A 19,459-nucleotide genomic window follows, 5' to 3' on the forward strand; every position below is an offset into this window, starting at 1 on the left:
AAATCTGTTTCTCTGTGGGAACACAACATACTACAAGACAAAGAAAAAATGTATTTAAGTATTTCTCTAATATAATTCAAAACTTCCATGATTCATAGCTCGCAAAGTCGAATGAATGGCTAATGACCAGTGAAAGAGGAATTCATTATTTACAATCGTAGACGATTGTGTAAACCCCCACTGCAGTCTGTTCTATTGGCCAACGTGCTATCATTGGAAAATAAAATAAAAGATTATACTACCAGCGGGACATTAAAAACTGTAATATTTTTATGTTTCACGGAGTCGTGGCTGAACGACGACACAGATAATATTTGCATTTGTATTTATTATGGATCCCCATTAGCCAAAGCAGCAGCTACTCTTCCTGGGGTCTCTCAAAATTAAGGCAGTTCATACAATTTTAAAAACATTACAATACATTCACAGATTTCACAACACACTGTGTGCTCTCAGGCCCATACTCCCCACCCAATCACATATCTACAGTACTAAATCCATGTGCATGTACAGTGCGTATATTATCGTGTGTGTGTGTGTGTGTGTGTGTGTGTGTGTGTGTGTGTGTGTGTGTGTGTGTGTGTGTGTGTGTGTGTGTGTGTGTGCGTGTGTGTGTGTGTGTGTGTGTGTGTGTGTGTGCATGTGTCTGTTCCAATGTTTGTGTTGCTTCACAGTACCCGTCTAATTTTACTGCTGGCATGACTTACTTGATGTGGAATAGAGTTCCATGTAGTCATGGCTCTATATAGTACTGTGTGCCTCCATAATCTGTTCTGGACTTGGGGACTGTGAAGAGTCCTCTTGTGGCATGTCTTGTGGGGTATGTGTGAGCGTCTGAGCTGTGTGCTAGTCATATGAAAAGATAGCTCGGTGCATTCAACACCTCTCATAAATAAGAGTAGCGATGAGGTCAATCTCTCCTCCACTTTCAGCCAGGGAAAGATTGACATGCATATTATTGATATTAGCTCTCTATGCACATCCAAGGGCCAGCCGTGCCGTCCTGTTCTGAGCCAATTGCAATTTTCCTAAGTCCTTTTCTGTGGCACCTGACCACACAACTGAACAGTAGTCAAGGTGAGACAAAACTAGGACCTGTAGGACCTGCCTTGATGATAGTGTTGTTAAGAAGGCAGAGCATCACTTTATTATAGACAGACTTCTCCCCATCTTAGCTACTACTGCATCAATATGTTTTGACCATGACAGTTTACAATCTAGTGTTACTCCAAGCAGTTTAGTGATCTCAACTTGCTCAATTTCCACATTATTTATCACAAGATTTAGTTGAGGTTTGGGGATTAGTGAGTGTTTTGTTCCAAATACAAAGCTTTTAGTTTTAGAAATATTTAGTAAAGAGCTGGCGGGATTTGCCATGTACCGGCAGGACAGAGAAGAAACATCTGGTAAGATGAGGTGCAGGGGTGTGTGTTTATTTGTCTATAACAGCTGGTGCACAATGTTTAATACTAAAGAAGTCTCAAGGTCATGCTCGTCTGAGGTAGAGTACCTTATGATAAGCTGTAGACCACACTATCTATCACGAGAGTTCTCATCTATATTATTTGTGGCCGCCTATTTACCACAGCAAACATGACTCACATCAAAAGCATCTTGCAGGATACCCTAGACCCCCAACAGATCCACAGCTGACACTACCTCAATCACACCCCATACTGCCCTTTCCCACCTGGACAAAAGGAAAACCTATGTGAGAATGCTGTTAATTGACTACAGCACAGCATTCAACACCATAGTGCCCACAAAGCTCATCACTAAGCTAAGGACCCTGGGACTAAACACCTCCCTCTGCAACTGGATCCTGGACTTCCTGACAGGCCACCCCCAGGTGGAAAGGGTAGGCAACACCACGTCTGCCAAACTGATCTTCAACACTGGAGCCCCTCAGGTGTGTGTGCTTAGTCCCCTCGTGTACTCCTGCGACTGCGTGGTCAAACACGACTCCAACACCATCATTAAGTTTTCTGACAATACAACAGTGATAGGCCTGATCAACAACAACGATGAGACAGCCTATAGGGAGGAGGTCAGAGACCTGGCAGTGTGGTGCCAGGACAACAACCTCTCCCTAAATGTGAGCAAGACTAAGGAGCTGATTGTGGACTACAGGAAAAGGTGGGCCGAACAAGCCCCCATTAACATCAACGGGGCTGTAGTGGAGCGGGTAGAGACTTTCAAGTTCCTTGGTGTCCACATCACCAACAAACTATCATGGTCCAAACACACCAAGACAGTCATGAAGGGGGCACGACAAAACGTTTCCCCCTGAGGAGACTGAAAAGACTTGTCATGGGTCCCCAGATCCTCAAAAGGTTCTACAGCTGCACCATTGACAGCATCCTGAACGGTTGCATCACAGCCTGGCATGGCAACTGCTCGGCATCTGACCTTAAGGCGCTACCGAGGGTAGTGCATACGGCCCAGTACATCACTGGGGCCAAGCTTCCTGTCATCCAGGACCTATATGCTAGGCGGTGTCAGAGGAAAGCCCAAAAGATTGTCAAAGACGGGTACCCCCTGTATATAGCCTCACTACTAACCTGTACCCCTACACACTGACTAGGTACCGGTACCCCCTGTATATAGCCTCACTACTAACCTGTACCCCTACACACTGACTAGGTACTGGTACCCCCTGTATATAGCCTCACTACTAACCTGTACCCCTGCACACTGACTAGGTACTGGTACCCCCTGTATATAGCCTCACTACTAACCTGTACCCCTACACACTGACTAGGTACTGGTACCCCCTGTATATAGCCTCACTACTAACCTGTACCCCTACACACTGACTAGGTACTGATACCCCCTGTATATAGCCTCCACACTGACTAGGTATTGGTACCCCCTGTATATAGCCTCCACACTGACTAGGTACTGGTACCCCCTGTATATAGCCTCACTACTAACCTGTACCCCTGCACACTGACTAGGTACTGGTACCCCCTGTATATAGCCTCACTACTAACCTGTACCCCTACACACTGACTAGGTACTGGTACCCCCTGTATATAGCCTCACTACTAACCTGTACCCCTACACACTGACTAGGTACTGATACCCCCTGTATATAGCCTCCACACTGACTAGGTATTGGTACCCCCTGTATATAGCCTCCACACTGACTAGGTACTGGTACCCCCTGTATATAGCCTCACTACTAACCTGTACCCCTGCACACTGACTAGGTACTGGTACCCCCTGTATATAGCCTCACTACTAACCTGTACCCCTACACACTGACTAGGTACTGGTACCCCCTGTATATAGCCTCACTACTAACCTGTACCCCTACACACTGACTAGGTACTGATACCCCCTGTATATAGCCTCCACACTGACTCTGTACCGGTACCCCCTGTATATAGCCTCCACACTGACTAGGTATTGGTACCCCCTGTATATAGCCTCACTACTAACCTGTACCCCTACACACTGACTAGGTACTGGTACCCCCTGTATATAGCCTCACTACTAACCTGTACCCCTACACACTGACTAGGTACTGATACCCCCTGTATATAGCCTCCACACTGACTCTGTACCGGTACCCCCTGTATATAGCCTCCACACTGACTAGGTACTGGTACCCGCTGTATATAGCCTCCACACTGACTAGGTATTGGTACACCCTGTATATAGCCTCCACACTGACTAGGTACTGGTACCCCCTGTATATAGCCTCCACACTGACTAGGTATTGGTACTTCCCCTGTGAGGGGAGGGCTATAGCCTCCACACTGACTAGGTACTGGTAGTGCCCCCTGTATATAGCCTCCACACTGACTAGGTATTGGTACCCCTGTATATAGCCTCCACACTGACTAGGTACTGGTATCGCTGTATATAGCCTCCACACTGACTAGGTACTGGTACCCCTGTATATAGCCTCCACACTGACTAAGGTACTGGTACACCCTGTATATAGCCTCCACACTGACTAGGTACTGGTACACCCTGAACATATAGCCTCCACACTGACTAGGTACTGGTACCCCTGTATATAGCCTCCACACTGACTAGGTACTGGTACCCCCTGTATATAGTCTCCACACTGACTAGGTACTGGTACCCCTGTATATAGTCTCCACACTGACTAGGTACTGGTACCCCCTGTATATAGCCTCCACACTGACTAGGTACTGGTACCCCTGTATATAGCCTCACTACTAACCTGTACAAATTACCCTCCACACTGACTAGGCACTGGTACCCTGTATATAGCCTCCACACTGACTAGGTACCGGTAGGGGCCCTGTATAGAGCCTCCACACTGACTAGGTACTGGTACCCCCTGTATATAGCCTCCACACTGACTAGGTACTGGTACCCCCTGTATATAGCCTCACTACTAACCTGTACCCCTACACACTGACTAGGTACTGGTACCTCCTGTATAGAGCCTCTTTATTGTTATTTTATTGTATTACTTTTTATTATTTTTTACTAAATATTTTATTAACTCTTTCTTTAACTGCACTGTTGATTAAGGGCTTGTAAAGTAAGCATTTCACGGTAATTCATGTTGTATTCTTATGTAAAAATGGCGCATGTGACAAATGAAGTTTGACTTGATTAAGAAGGGCGGCAGGTAGCCTAGCAGTTAAGAGTGTTGGGCTGGTAACTGAAACGTCACTGGTTTGAATCCCTGAGGTGAAAAATCTGTTGATGTGCCCTTGAGCAAGGCACTTAACCCTAATTGCTCCTGTAAGTAGCTCTGGATAAGAGAGTCTACTGAAATGTACATTTTGAAATATTTTCCCAGACAACGACGCTCTCACATTACTGTCAGTATGTGTGTCATAAATCACAGTAATAAGATATAAAACAACAAATATAAGGTTTCCAACCCACATTTAAATGCTATCAGGTTAATCTGCTGTTCCAAAGTATACTAAACTATATTCAATGAGAGGGCATTAAGCCTCTAACAATACATTATCCAGGGCTGGATTGTACTTCAAAGCCCCATAGTGAGAAAGCGTTATGTTCTGGAATGCCTGTTGCTGAGGGAGGGGCTTGTTGTTGCTGCATGTAGGTGGTTGGAGTGTACGAGACACTTCACCCTGGAGATTGAGGGGAGGAGCTCATGGAAGCTCAGAAACAGCAAGCTTACTGATAAGACCAAGTTCTGTAAAAAAGCGCTAAAAGGTAGTGCATGACTCTGTTGAAATAGCATTGTACAGTCAGAGCATCTGAAATGGAAACTGCATGCAAAGGGCTAAGTAAAGAGGAAATTGAATAATCCCACTGGACACAAACGTCAGTTTAAGTCTGTTTTCGATTTTATATTTGGTTGAGTTGTCAACTGACGCGAAATCAACAAAATAATTCACAATGACATTGGATTTAGGTTAAAAGTTTGTGGGGAAATATCCTTGATGTTGATGACTTTTTGCAAATTCAATCAATGTTCCATGCTGATTCAATATTATCACATTTACTTTTTGGTTGAAATTACGTGGAAACAACTTGATTCATGTCTAGTGGGATGGCTGTTTTGTTCGACATGTATAAATGTCCAGTCTGCATGTGGGTTTGAGTTTTTAGGGCACGATATCACGGCACTTGGTGTAAAACTACGCTTTGTCATTTTTGTCTAATGTTTGAAATATTTTAAAAACTGCTACAGTTTGCTGTGATATTGGCATTTAAACCCATGACTATTGACACAGGAATCAACCGGTTTCAACTAATCCAAGCTGACTGCATTGACTCCAGGTCCCATCTTCTCCTCCTCTGCTGAGACGGTTTGATGACAGGACGTGTGAGTGACAGAAGGAGGCCCAGTGACGCAGGCAGGAGAACATCCCTGGGCTGTGAGCAGAGGAGGCAGTGGCGGGAGTGTTTTGATTAGTGTAGGGCTCTTCGCAGTGGCGGGAGTGTTTTGATTCCTTAGCAGTGGCGGGAGTGTTTTGATTCCTTCGCAGTGGCGGGAGTGTTTTGATTCCTTAGCAGTGGCGGGAGTGTTTTGATTCCTTAGCAGTGGCGGGACTGTTTTGATTCCTTAATCCGCAACTCGCTATAATCCAAAACTTGAGATGCTAATCCCTCAACCGTGCCTTTTTCAATTGGTGCATGATACAACTACCAGCTCCTCAAGGGAGATGTGACAGTTTGAGGATATATTGTGTGTACTGTGTGTACTACTGTAAGAAGTAGTGTAGGGCCTCAGCATACTGATGTGAATCATATCTATGCATATTTACTTTACCCCTACCTACAGTACATGTACAAATTACCTAGACTAACCTGTACCCCTGCACATTGACTCGGTACTGGTACCTCCTGTGTATAGCCTTGTTATTGTTATTTACTTTAGTTTGGTTACTTTTTTTTTAAATTTTACCTTTATTTAACCAGGCAAGTCAGTTAAGAACAAATTCTTATTTTCAATGACGGCCTGGGAACAGTGGGTTAACTGCCTGTTCAGGGGCAGAACGACAGATTTGTACCTTGTCAGCTCGGGGGTTTGAACTCACAACCTTCTGGTTGCTAGTCCAACGCTCTAACCACTAGGCTACACTGCCGCCTGGTTAAGGGCTTGTAAGTAAGCATTTCACGGTAAGGTCTACCTGTTGTATCCGGCGCATGTGACAAATAAAGTTTGATTTGACATGGTGAATGAGTACAATAACACATTTAATGTATCTTCTGTATATATCCACAAAGCTCTCCTGAGTGGCGCAGTGGTCTAAGGCACTGCATCTCTGAGCAAGATGTATCACTACAGTCCCTGGTTCAAATCCAGGCTGTATCGCATCCAGCTGTGATTTGGAGTCTCATAGGGTGGTGCACAATATGCCCAGGGTAGGCCGTCATTGTAAATAAGAGTGTTTTTTCTTAACTGACTTGCCTAGTAAAATAAAGAATAAATATAATAAAAAGCGTATCGAGTAGGAGTGCTGATCTAGGATCAGGTCCCCAACCTTTCCATGTAATCATATTCTTTATGATCTAAAAGGCAAAACTATCCTTTGTGGATTAAACTCACCTGTATGTGCGACCCTGCTCCCCAGACGTCCTGCTCTGACAACAACAGAACCAGCCTCACAGACATCGGCATTCAATTAAGCAAAAATAATCAACAAAGTCGTTAATTTAACTTAATGTTAAGTTCCTCCAACAATTATGGCACAGATTTAATAAAATCACAGAATTCAAGGCAAAGACTGCAATTAAATTACATTTGGGTTAAATATCACATCTTGTACATCTTTTACATACTTATGTAAAAATGATATGTTGCACAACTGCTCACGTAAACTGTAGTGTAGGGCTCTGTACTGTAAGCTGTAGTGTAGGGCTCTGTACTGTAAGATGTAGCGTAGGGCTCTGTACTGTAAGCTGTAGTGTAGGGCTCTGTACTGTAAGCTGTAGCGTAGGGCTCTGTACTGTAAGCTGTAGTGTAGGGCTCTGTACTGTAAGCTGTAGTGTAGGGCTGTAGTGTAGGGCTCTGTACTGTAAGCTCTGTAGTGTAGGGCTCTGTACTGTAAGATGTAGTGTAGGGCTCTGTACTGTAAGCTGTAGTGTAGGGCTCTGTACTGTAAGATGTAGTGTAGGGCTCTGTACTGTAAGTTGTAGTGTAGGGCTCTGTACTGTAAGATGTAGTGTAGGGCTCTGTACTGTAAGCTGTAGTGTAGGGCTCTGTACTGTAAGAAGTAGTGTAGGGCTCTGTACTGTAAGAAGTAGTGTAGGGCTCTGTACTTGTAGTGTAGCTCTGTAGTGTAGGGCTACTGTAAGCTGTGTGTCTGTAGTGTAGGGCTCTGTACTGTAAGAAGTAGTGTAGGGCTCTGTACTAAGAAGTAAGCTGTAGTGTAGGGCTCTGTACTGTAAGCTGTAGTGTAGGGCTCTGTACTGTAAGCTGTAGTGTAGTGGGCTCTGTACTGGAAGATGTAGTATAGGGCTCTGTACTGTAAGAAGTAGTGTAGGGCTCTGTCCTGGAAGCTGTGGTGTAGGGCTCTGTAGTGTAGGGCTCTGTACTGTGAAGCTGTGGTGTAGGGCTCTGTACTGTAAGAAGTAGTGTAGGGCTCTGTACTGTAAGAAGAGTGTAGGGGCTGTAGTGTAGGGCTCTGTGTGTAAGGGTAGTGTAGGGCTCTGTCCTGGTAAGCTGTAGTGTAGGGCTCTGTACTGTAAGTGTAGTGTAGGGCTCTGTACTGTAAGCTGTGGTGTAGGGCTCTGTACTGTAAGAAGTAGTGTAGGGCTCTGTACTGTAAGATGTAGTGTAGGGCTCTAGTGTAGGGCTCTGTACTGGAAGTAGTGTAGGGCTCTGTAGTGTAGGGCTCTGTAGTGTAGGGCTCTCTGTAGGGCTCTGTATTGTAAGATGTAGTGTAGGGCTCTGTATGTGAAGGGCTCTGTAGTGTAGGGCTCTGTACTGTAGATGTAGGGCTCTGTACTGTAAGATGTAGTGTAGGGCTCTGTATTGTAAGCTGTAGTGTAGGGCTCTGTAGTGTAGTGTAGGGCTCTGTAGTGTAGGGCTCTGTACTGTAAGATGTAGTGTAGGGCTCTGTGTAAGTGTAGTGTAGGGCTCTGTAAGCTGTAGTGTAGGGCTCTGTACTGTAAGATGTAGTGTAGGGCTCTGTACTGTAAGATGTAGTGTAGGGCTCTGTACTAGGGCTCTGTAAGCTGTAGTGTAGGGCTCTGTACTGTAAGCTAGTAGTGTAGGGCTCTGTACTGTAAGCTGTAGTGTAGGGCTCTGTACTGTAAGCTGTAGTGTAGGGCTCTGTACTGTAAGCTGTAGTGTAGGGCTCTGTACTGTAAGAAGTAGTGTAGGGCTCTGTACTGTAAGAAGTAGTGTAGGGCTCTGTACTGTAAGGGCTCTGTACTTTAAGTGTAGGGCTCTGTACTGTAAGCTGTAGTGTAGGGCTCTGTACTGTAAGCTGTAGTGTAGGGCTCTGTACTGTAAGCTGTAGTGTAGGGCTCTGCCTCTGTACTGTAAGCTGTAGTGTAGGGCTCTGTAGTGTAGGGCTCTGTGGAAGAATGTAGTGTAGGGCTCTGTACTGTAAGCTGTAGTGTAGGGCTCTAGTGTAGGGCTCTGTACTGTAAGAGCTGTAGTGTAGGGCTCTGTACTGTAAGGGCTCTGTAATGGCTCTGTAGTGTAGGCCTCTGTACTGGAAGCTGTAGTGTAGGTCTCTAGTGTAGGGCTCTGTAGTGGAAGCTGTTGTAGGGCTCTGTAGGGCTCTAGTGTAGGGCTCTGTACTGGAAGCTGTAGTGTAGGGCTCTGTAGTGTCTGTAAGAAGTAGTGTAGGGCTGTACTATAGTGTAGGGCTCTGTACTGGAAGATGTAGTGTAGGGCTCTGTATTGTAAGCTGTAGTGTAGGGCTCTGTAGTGTATGGCTCTGTAGTGTAGGCCTCTGTACTGGAAGCTGTAGTGTAGGGCTGTAGTGTAGGGCTCTGTACTGGAAAGGGCTCTGTAGTGTAGGGCTCTGTAGTGTAGGGCTCTGTACTGGAAGCTGTAGTGTAGGGCTCTGTAGTGTAGGGCTCTGTACTGGAAGCTGTAGTGTAGGGCTCTGGACTGCAAAGCTCTGTAGGCCTCTGTCACAAGAAATGTAGTCTACACTTAAATAGGTCTTTCTCAAGAACTTCTTATGCAATAAAAACATGCCATGTCATGACTGTTCTTCATCTATCGTCCTTGGCTATTATGGATGATATCAAACTCCCTTTCTGCCGACTGTTAGATGTGGTATTTTCTGAATTATTACTCAATTCTATTCTAGCTTCTAGTTTCATGACACTGGCAACTGTCTTGTCTGTCTCAGCTCAGTTGGAGAAACTGGGCCAGTGAAAAGCCCTGCTCTGCTGTGTCTTTTAAACAGAAAAGACAGATGAATGTCTATCTGTGTTACACACAGTTGACTTGATACATTTAGCGTATATAACAATTGCTTCCCATCTCATCCCAAATATGAAACTCCTATATGTACAATAATTGTGATTTTGAACAAAATGATCAAATCATCTAATTTTAACTCTCTGGAATATGCATGTGGTTAAAAGTGCCAATTGTTCAAAGAGTAGCGAGGAGACGTTAAGCCTAAAATGTATTGAAACTGGGGAAATCACTTGCCATTATGCCACCAAATGGATGTTTAATCAACCATTCAGAGCCCCGCTGCATTATAATTAGCGTGTGGAGGCGCCCATTCCCTCCTATATAGCTTCAATTACGCAGCCATTCATATGCATAACTTGTATTCTTTTTTTTAAGGCCTTTTAATTGGCTGAGTGGTTTTTGTCGTTCTATTCAATCAGACTTCCTGCATTTTCAGCAGAGACAGACATTTACTAACCTCTCCTGACTGATAGCAAAGAGGAAGAAGTGTTTGTTTTGACAGAGAGTGAAATGCTATCCTGATTATGGGAAATTATGATATAATACATGTGTCCTGTAGGCGATAGGCCCAAACATTTGTCTGGAAAGAGAGTTACTGTGAGTAAATAATAAACTCTCATTGATTCCGTGGCTTTGAAGTACAGTACATGACATAAGTCCAGTAAACATTGTTTTATAGCTGCTGGCATCATGCATGATTTCCACAATCCATAAAGGAACTGACTGTGTGGAGTCATGTTTTCATGCAACCATAAGCTCCTACAGTTTTCTGCTTCAGTCTCGTTGTTCCATAACATTAGATCATCACTGCTCATTTCTTGCAGTCCACAATGCTGCTTTCACAAGATATTCTGCTCTGTCTTCCTGTTGTTCCAGTGTCATAAGATCTACAGACGTGTGGTACTGGCCCTGTCCACCCCCTGGGACATTACCACTGTGGGGGCTTCGTCCACCCCCTGGGACATTACCACTGTGGGGGCCGTCCACCCCTGGGACATTACCACTGTGGGGGCCGTCCGCCCCTGGGACATTACCACTGTGGGGCTTCGTCCCCCCTGGGACATTACCACTGTGGGGGCTTCGTCCACCCCTGGGACATTACCACTGTGGGGGCTTCGTCCACCCCTGGGACATTACCACTGTGGGGGCTTCGTCCACCCCTGGGACATTACCACTGTGGGGCTTCGTCCACCCCCTGGGACATTACCACTGTGGGGGCTTCGTCCACCCCCTGGGACATTACCACTGTGGGGGCTTCGTCCGCCCCCTGGGACATTACCACTGTGGGGGCTTCGTCCGCCCCCTGGGACATTACCACTGTGGGGGCTTCGTCCGCCCCCTGGGACATTACCACTGTGGGGGCTTCGTCTGCCCCCTGGGACATTTCCACTGTGGGGGCTTCGTCTGCCCCCTGGGACATTACCACGTCTGACCCCTGGGACATTACCACTGTGGGGGCTTCGTCTGCCCCCTGGGACATTTCCACTGTGGGGGCTTCGTCTGCCCCCTGGGACATTACCACTGTGGGGGCTTCGTCTGACCCCTGGGACATTACCACTGTGGGGGCTTCGTCTGACCCCTGGGACATTACCACTGTGGGGGCTTCGTCTGACCCCTGGGACATTACCACTGTGGGGGCTTCGTCTATGTAACACAGAACAAGGTTGTCCAAAGCCATGTGGCTCCTCTTCTGAGGACCATCATGGTCCATGGAGCACTGTATCAGACCAGGCTCGCTGGCTCCTTTAGCGCAGCTCAGGGTCACCTTGGTGAGTAGGGTATCCAGGGGTTGAAGGGAATGCATCCAGACAGGCAGGAAGTCCCAGCTCTGCAGCCTCACTGGCAGACAGCCTGGCCTGTGTACCTGCAGCATGTTCACTACAGACACCAAGAGGAGGGCCGCAGCAAAGGGCACGCCCACCCCAGCCATTATCTGCCAGCCTGCCATGGAGAGGGCGAAGACAAGCGAGGGCAGGAGCAGGAAGCACAGAAGCAGGTAGAGTACAGCGAACCAGCGATACTTGGCCGTGCGCTGCCCCAGAGTCCTGGCCATTCGGATGGGCAGGCGGGTGGTGGGCACAGGGTACCACAGCAGAATGCCCAGTATGTTGAAGAAGAAATGACACAAGGCGACCTGTAGAACAGACCAGGGTAATGTAATGAGAGAGATATGATGGAACAGAAGACCCTGTAAATAGACAAGTCCCCCCCCCCCGTGCTTCTACATCTGCATTTCTTGCTGTTTGGGGCTTTAGGCTGGGTTTCTGTACAGCATTTTGTGACATCGGCTGATGTAAAAAGGGCTTTATAAATACATTTGATTGATTGATTGATTGATTGATTGGAAAGGATAACAAAAACAGTAATGTAAAGTTCCAGTGTAAAAGGATGAGATACCTGGAAAGCTGCGGCCAGCTTGTCCCCTGGGCTTGCCAATGCTGCCAGGATAGCTGTGGTGGTTGTACCAATGTTTGACCCCAGGGTCAAAGGGTAGGCACGTTCAATGCTGATAACACCAATACCTGAGAGCACAAAGTCGGCAGAGTAGCCTAGTGGTTAGAGCGTTGGACTAGTAACCGAAAGGTTGCAAGTTCAAACCCCGAGCTGACAAGGTACAAATCTGTCGTTCTGCCCCTGAACAGGCAGTTAACCCACTGTTCCTAGGCCGTCATTGAAAATAAGAATTTGTTCTTAACTGACTTGCCTTGCCTAGGTAAAAGTACAATGGCATCACAGAGCCATGTGATGGGGCTGCAATTCCATAGACTGAAGCTTTATTTAGTAGAGGAATCACATGGTTGGTGAGGAGACAGCATTATCTAGTTCCAGGTAAGGAACTGCTGGCTGGAGCAACAGCACGTCTGATATGTTGATCCTCAACACTGGGGCCCCTCAGGGGTGTGTACTTTGTCCTCTCCTGTACTCCCTGTTCACCAACGACTGCGTTGCCAAACACGACTCCAACACCATCATTACATTTTATGATGACACAACAGTGTTCCCCACCCACATGTACATGTACCAAGAGGCTCCTCAACCTGATCACCGACAATGATGAGACAGCCTATAGGGACGAGGTCAGAGACATGGCAGTGTGGTGCCAAGACAACAACCTCTCCCTAAATGTGAGCAAGACTAAGGAGCTGATTGTGGACTACAGGAAAAGGTGGGACGAACAGGCCCCCATTAACATCAACGGAGCTATAGTGGAGCGGGTAGAGACTTTCAAGTTCCTTGGTGTCCACAGCACCAACGAACTATCATGGTCCAAAAACACCAAGACAGTAGTGAAGAGGGCACGACAAAACCTTTTACCCCTCAGGAGACTGAAAAGACTTGGCATGAGTCCCCAGATCCTCAAAAGGTTCTACAGCTGCACCATCGAGAGCATCCTGACCGGTTGCATCACTGCCTGGTATGGCAAATGCTCGGCATCTGACCAAGGGTAGTGCGAACGGCCCAGTACATCACTAGGGCCAACCTTCCTGCCATCCAGGACCTATATAATAGGCGGTGTCAGAGGAAAGGCCATAAAATTGTCAGAGACTCCAGTCACCCAAGTTATAGACTGTTTCTCTACTACCTCAAGGCAAGCGGTACCGGAGCGCCAAGTCTAGGACCAAGAGGCTCCTCAACAGCTTCTCCCCCCAAGCCATAAGACGGCTGAATAACTAATCCAATTGACACCAAACAATCCCCCCCACCCCTCTTGTACACTGTTGCTACTGCTGCTCGCTGTTTATTATCTATGCATAGTCACTTCATCCCTACCTACATGTACAAATTACCTCAAACCTGTACCCCCGCACACTGACTCTGTACCGGTACCCCCTGTATATAGTCTCCACACTGACTCTGTACCAGTACCCCCTGTATATATCCTCCACACTGACTCTGTACCGGTACCCCCTGTATATAGTCTCCACACTGACTCTGTACCAGTACCCCCTGTATATATCCTCCACACTGACTCTGTACCGGTACCCCCTGTATATAGTCTCCACACTGACTCTGTACCAGTACCCCCTGTATATATCCTCCACACTGACTCTGTACCGGTACCCCCTGTATATAGCCTCCACACTGACTCTGTACCGGTACCCCCTGTATATAGCCTCCACACTGACTCTGTACCAGTACCCCCTGTATATAGTCTCCACACTGATTCGGTACAGGTACCCCCTGTATATAGCCTCCACATTGACTCTGTACCGGTACCCCCTGTATATAGCCTCCACACTGACTCTGTACCAGTACCCCCTGTATATAGCCTCCACACTGACTCTGTACCGGTACCCCCTGTATATAGCCTCCACACTGACTCTGTACCGGTACCCCCTGTATATAGCCTCCACACTGACTCTGTACCGGTACCCCCCTGTATATAGCCTCCACACTGACTCTGTACCGGTACCCCCTGTATATTGCCTCCACATCCCCTGACTCCACACTGACTCTGTACCAGTACCCCCTGTATATAGCCTCCACACTGACTCTGTACCGGTACCCCCTGTATATAGCCTCCACACTGACTCTGTACCGGTACCCCCTGTATATAGCCTCCACACTGACTCTGTACCGGTAGCCCCCCTGTATATAGCCTCCACACTGACTCTGTACCGGTACCCCTGTATATTGCCTCCACACTGACTCTGTACCGGTACCCCCTGTATATAGCCTCCACACTGACTCTGTACCGGTACCCCCTGTATATAGCCTCCACACTGACTCGGTACCGGTACCCCCTGTATATAGCCTCCACACTGACTCTGTACCGGTACCCCCTGTATAAAGCCTCCACACTGACTCTGTACCAGTACCCCCTGTATATAGCCTCCACACTGACTCTGTACCGGTACCCCCTGTATATTGCCTCCACACTGACTCTGTACCGGTACCCCCTGTATAAAGCCTCGTTGTTGTTAGAATATTGTGTTACTTTTTATAATTTTTTACTTTAGTTTATTTGGTAAATATTTTCTTAACTCTTCTTGAACTGCACTGTTGGTTAAGGGCTTGTAAGTAAGCATTTCTCGGTAAAGTCTACACGTTGTATTCGGCGCATGTGACAAAAAAGGTTTGATTTCATTTCATTTGAATAGCAGCAGCTATTCTGTGTGAGAAAGACTTTGTCTCCGTGCCTGTACAGCAGATCAAAACTCCAGGGGATTAACCAGCCCAGAAATAAGGATTCCATGGAGCCACAGCTCACTCCCATGCTCCGTGGGAGAGTCCAGCTACTGTGCAGTTAATTATTGCTGATCTCAGAACACTGAGGTAGATCTATCCCCCAGAGAGTGCCGGGGATTAGACAGCATGAAACGGATCCTCCACTCTCTAGCAAATAATACACCTGGCTCTATCATCAGACACACATAATTAATTCCCAAACAAAACCAAACTTAATTCATATTAATATAACCTCTTGTTTCTCCTGTAAGTGTTTCATCAACAAATAGAACAATAACAAGCTCTGCATTATTCAATTGGGTTAATGCCCCCCCACATAAAAAAAGTGAAATTCATGAGAAAAGTAATACCTCACCAAGGCTTAAAGAGAAACTAGTGCCACCACCTCATGAACTCATGTGTGTCACTATCACCACCAGATGAATGAGTCATTTGATCTCCTGCTCAGGTCAGCTGGCTACAGAATACCTTCAGCTTGGAAGATTACAGGGCCCGTATTCTTAAGCGTCTCAGAGTAGGAGTGCTGATCTAGGATCAGTTTTGTACATGAGATTATAATGAATAAGATTACATAGACGGGGGGCTGATTCTAGAGGATTCAATCAGATTTGCTCTAGCCAATTCCTGTTGTTGAGCTGATTAGCTGTTGTTTTGACATGTCGGAGGTGGAACTGCGGTTGAGCTGTCAAATCCAGAAGCGGCTCCTGGCGTTATACCTAAAGCAAACTTTGCCATTGTCTGCACAGAGTCACGTTAAAATAAATCCCATGCAGCCTTGTTTATAAGTTCTAACCCTGAAAAAGAAGTAGTAGTTTATTACAGTTTTACAGGTGGGCCGTGCTTGGGAGCTAAAAAATTCAGACCCCTTGACCTTATGCACATTTTGTTACGTTACAGCCTTATTCTTAACTTGATTTTTTTTAATATCATCAATCTACATACTATACCCCATAATGACAAAGGAAAAACAGACCCCATTACATAAGTACTCAGAATCCTTTACTCTGTACTTTCTTTAAGCACATTTTGGCAGCGATTACACCCTCAAATCTTCTTGGGTAAGACACAACAAGCTTGGCACACCTGTATTTGGAGGGAGTTTCTCTCATTCTTCTCTGCCGATCCTCTCAAGCCATGTCAGGTTGGATTGGGAGCGTTGCTGCACAGCTATTTTCAGGTCTCTCCAGAGATGTTCGATCAAGTTCAAGTCCGGGCTCTGGCTGGGCCACTCAAGGACATTCAGAGACTCCTTAAGAGACCACTCAACACAGAGGGCACTCCTGCATTGTCTTGGCTGTGTGCTTTGGGTCGTTGTCCTGTTGGAGGGTGAACCTTCGCCCCAGTCTGAGGTCCTGAACGCTCTGGAGCAGGTTTTCATCAATGATCTCTCTGTACTTGGCTCCATTCATCTTTCGCTCCATCCTGACTAGTCTCCCAGTCCCTGCCGCTGGAATACATCCCCACAGCCTGATGCTGCCACCACCATGCTTCACCGTAGGGATGGTGCCAGGTTTACTCCAGATGTGACGTTTGCCATTCAGGCCAAAAGTTCAATCTTGGTTTCATCAGACCAGAGAATCTTGTTTCTCATGGTCTGAGAGACTATAGGTGCCTTTTGGATAATTCCAAGTGGGATTATCCAGCCTTTTACTGAAGAGTGGCTTCCGTCTAGCCACTCAACCATAAGGGCCTGATTGGTGGAGTGCTGCAGAGATGGTTGTCCCAACTCCACAGAGTAACTCTGGAGCTCTGTCAGAGTGACCATCGGGTTCTTGTTCATCTCCCTGGCCAAGGCCCTACTCACCCGATTGCTCATTTTGGCCCAGGGGCCAGCTCTAGGCAGAGTCTTGATGGTTCCAAACTTCTTCAATTTAAGAATGATGGAGGCCACTGTGTGGACCTTGGGGACCTTCAACACTGCAGAATATTTGTGGCACCCTTCCCCAGCTCTTTGCCTCAACACAATCCTCACTCAGAACTGTACGGACAATTCCTTCAATCTCATTGTCACGACCTGATCGGTTTCACCTGTCCTTGTAATGGTATCCACCACCCTCCAGGTGTCGCCCATATTCCCTATTATCCCCTGGGTACTTAGAGTTGAAGTTGGAAGTTAACATACATCTTAGCCAAATACATTTAAACTCAGTTTTTCACAATTCCTGACATTTAATCCCAGTAAAATGTCCCTCTCTTAGGTCAGTTAGGATCACCACTATGTTTTAAGAAGGTGAAATGTCAGAATAACAGCTTTTATTTATTTCATCACATTCCCAGTGGGTCATAAGTTTACATACACAATTAATATTTGGTAGCATTGCCTTTAAATGGTTTAACTTGGGTCAAATGTTTCGGGTAGCCTTCCACAAGTTTCCCACAATAAGTTGGGTGAATTTTGGCCCATTCCTCCAGACAGAGCTGGTGTAACTAAGTCAAGTTTGTAAACCTCCTTGCTCACACATGCTTTTCAGTTCTGACAACACATTTTCTACAGGATTGAGGTCAGGGCTTTGTGATGGCCACTCCAATACCTTGACTTTGTTGTCCTTAAGCCATTTTGCCACAACTTTGGAAGTATGCTTGGGGTTGCACCAAGCTTCAACTTCCTGACTGATATCTAGAGATGTTGCTTCAATATATCCACATCATTTTCCTGCCTCATGATGCCATCTATTTTGTGAAGTGCATCAGTCCCTCCTGCAGCAAAGCACCCCCACAGCATGATGCTGCCACCCCCGTGCATCACGGTTGGGATGTTGTTCTTCAGCTTGCAAGCCTCCCCCTATTTCCTCCAAACATAATGATGGTCATTATGGCCAAACAGTTCTATTTTTGTTTCATCAGACCAAAGGACATTTCTCCAAAAAGTATGATCTTTGTCCCCATGTGCAGTTGCAAACCGTAGTCTGGCTTTTTATGGCGGTTTTGGAGCAGTGGCTTCTTCCTTGCTGAGCAGCCATTCAGGTTATGTCGATATAGGACTCATTTTACTGTGGATATAGATACTTTGTACCTGTTTCCTCCAACATCTTCACAAGGGCCTTTGCTGTTGTTCTGGGATTGATTTGCACTTTTCGCACCAAAGTACGTTCATCTCTAGGAGACATACCGTCTCCTTCCTGAGCGGTATTGCGACTGCGTGGTCCCATGGTGTTTATACTTGCGTACTATTGTTTGTACAGATGAGCGTGATACCTTCAGGCGTTTGGAAATTACTCCCAAGGATGAACCAGACTTGGGCTCTACAAAAAAGAATCTGAGGTATTGGCTAATTTGTCTGGATTTCTTTTGACTTTCCCATGATGTCAAGCAAAGAGGCACTGAGTTTGAAGGTAGGCCTTGAAATACATCCACAGGTACACCTCCACTTGACTCAAATGATGTCAATTAGCCTTTCAGAAGCCATGACATCATTTTCTGGAATTTTCCAAGCTGTTTAAAGGCACAGTCAACATAGTGCATGTAAACTTCTGACCCACTGGAATTGTGATAAGGTGAATGATAAGTGAAATGTTCTGTCTATCAACAATTGTTTGAAAAATGACTAGTGTCATGCACAAAGTAGATGTCCTAACCGACTTGCCAAAACGACAGAAACAAGAAATGTGTGGAGTGGTTGAAAAACGAGTTCTAATATCTCCAAACTAAGTGTATGTAAACTTCCTATTTCAACTGTATACCTGTGTTCTCTTTTTGTCTGTTGCCAGTTCGTCTTGTTTGTCAGGTCAACCTGTGTGTTGTCTCAGCTCCTGCTTTTCCTCTGTCTCTTTGTTTCTTGCCCTCCTGGTTTTGACCCTTGCCTGTCTTGACCTCTCTGCCCTGCCCTGACCCTAAGCCTGAATGCCGTCCTGTACCTTTGCCCTCTACTCTGGATTATCGACCCCTTCCTACCTTGACCTGTCGTGAGCTTGCCCCTGTTGCTGCAATAACCTTTGTTACTTCAACACAGTCTGCATTTGGGTCTTACCTGAAACCTGATACTCATGGATTGTTTTATTCTCTGACATGCACTGTCAACTGTGGGACCTTAAATAGACAGGTGTGTGCCTTTCCAAATCATGTCCAACCAATTTAATTTACCACAGGTGGACTCCAATCAAGTTGTAGAAACATCTCAAGGATGATCAATGGAAACAGAATGCACCTGACAATTTCGAGTCTTATATCAAAGGGTTTTTATTTTTATTTAATGTGCAAAAGAAATGTAAAACCTGTTTTCCCTTTGTCATTATGGGATATTGTGTATAGTTTGCTGAGGATTTTTTTTTTAAATGTAATCCATTTTAGAATAAGGCTGTAACATAACAACATGTGAAAAAAGTCAAAGGGTCTGAATGCTTTCTAAAGGCACTGTATGACCTAAATAAAAACAATGATCGGCTTTGTAGGTACCGGTAAATGACTTTGAAT

General features: G+C 46.0%; 1 protein-coding gene across 1 annotated transcript in view; it reads right to left on the bottom strand.

Annotated features, from left to right (window-relative positions):
- LOC135543747 (sodium-dependent phosphate transport protein 2A-like) overlaps window positions 1–19,459 on the bottom strand; it is an 87,952-nt gene that overhangs the window by 63,978 nt on the left and 4,515 nt on the right. The window contains exons 10-12 of the mRNA XM_064971103.1: window positions 12,257–12,381; window positions 11,032–11,993; window positions 10,755–10,949 (exon numbers count right to left, since the gene is read on the bottom strand). Of these exons, the coding sequence (XP_064827175.1) occupies window positions 10,755–10,949; window positions 11,032–11,993; window positions 12,257–12,381 (1,282 nt within the window). The remainder of the gene's footprint in view (window positions 1–10,754; window positions 10,950–11,031; window positions 11,994–12,256; window positions 12,382–19,459) is intronic.

The sequence above is a fragment of the Oncorhynchus masou genome, chromosome 8 (genome assembly GCF_036934945.1).
Source record: "Oncorhynchus masou masou isolate Uvic2021 chromosome 8, UVic_Omas_1.1, whole genome shotgun sequence".
Lineage (NCBI taxonomy): Eukaryota > Metazoa > Chordata > Actinopteri > Salmoniformes > Salmonidae > Oncorhynchus > Oncorhynchus masou.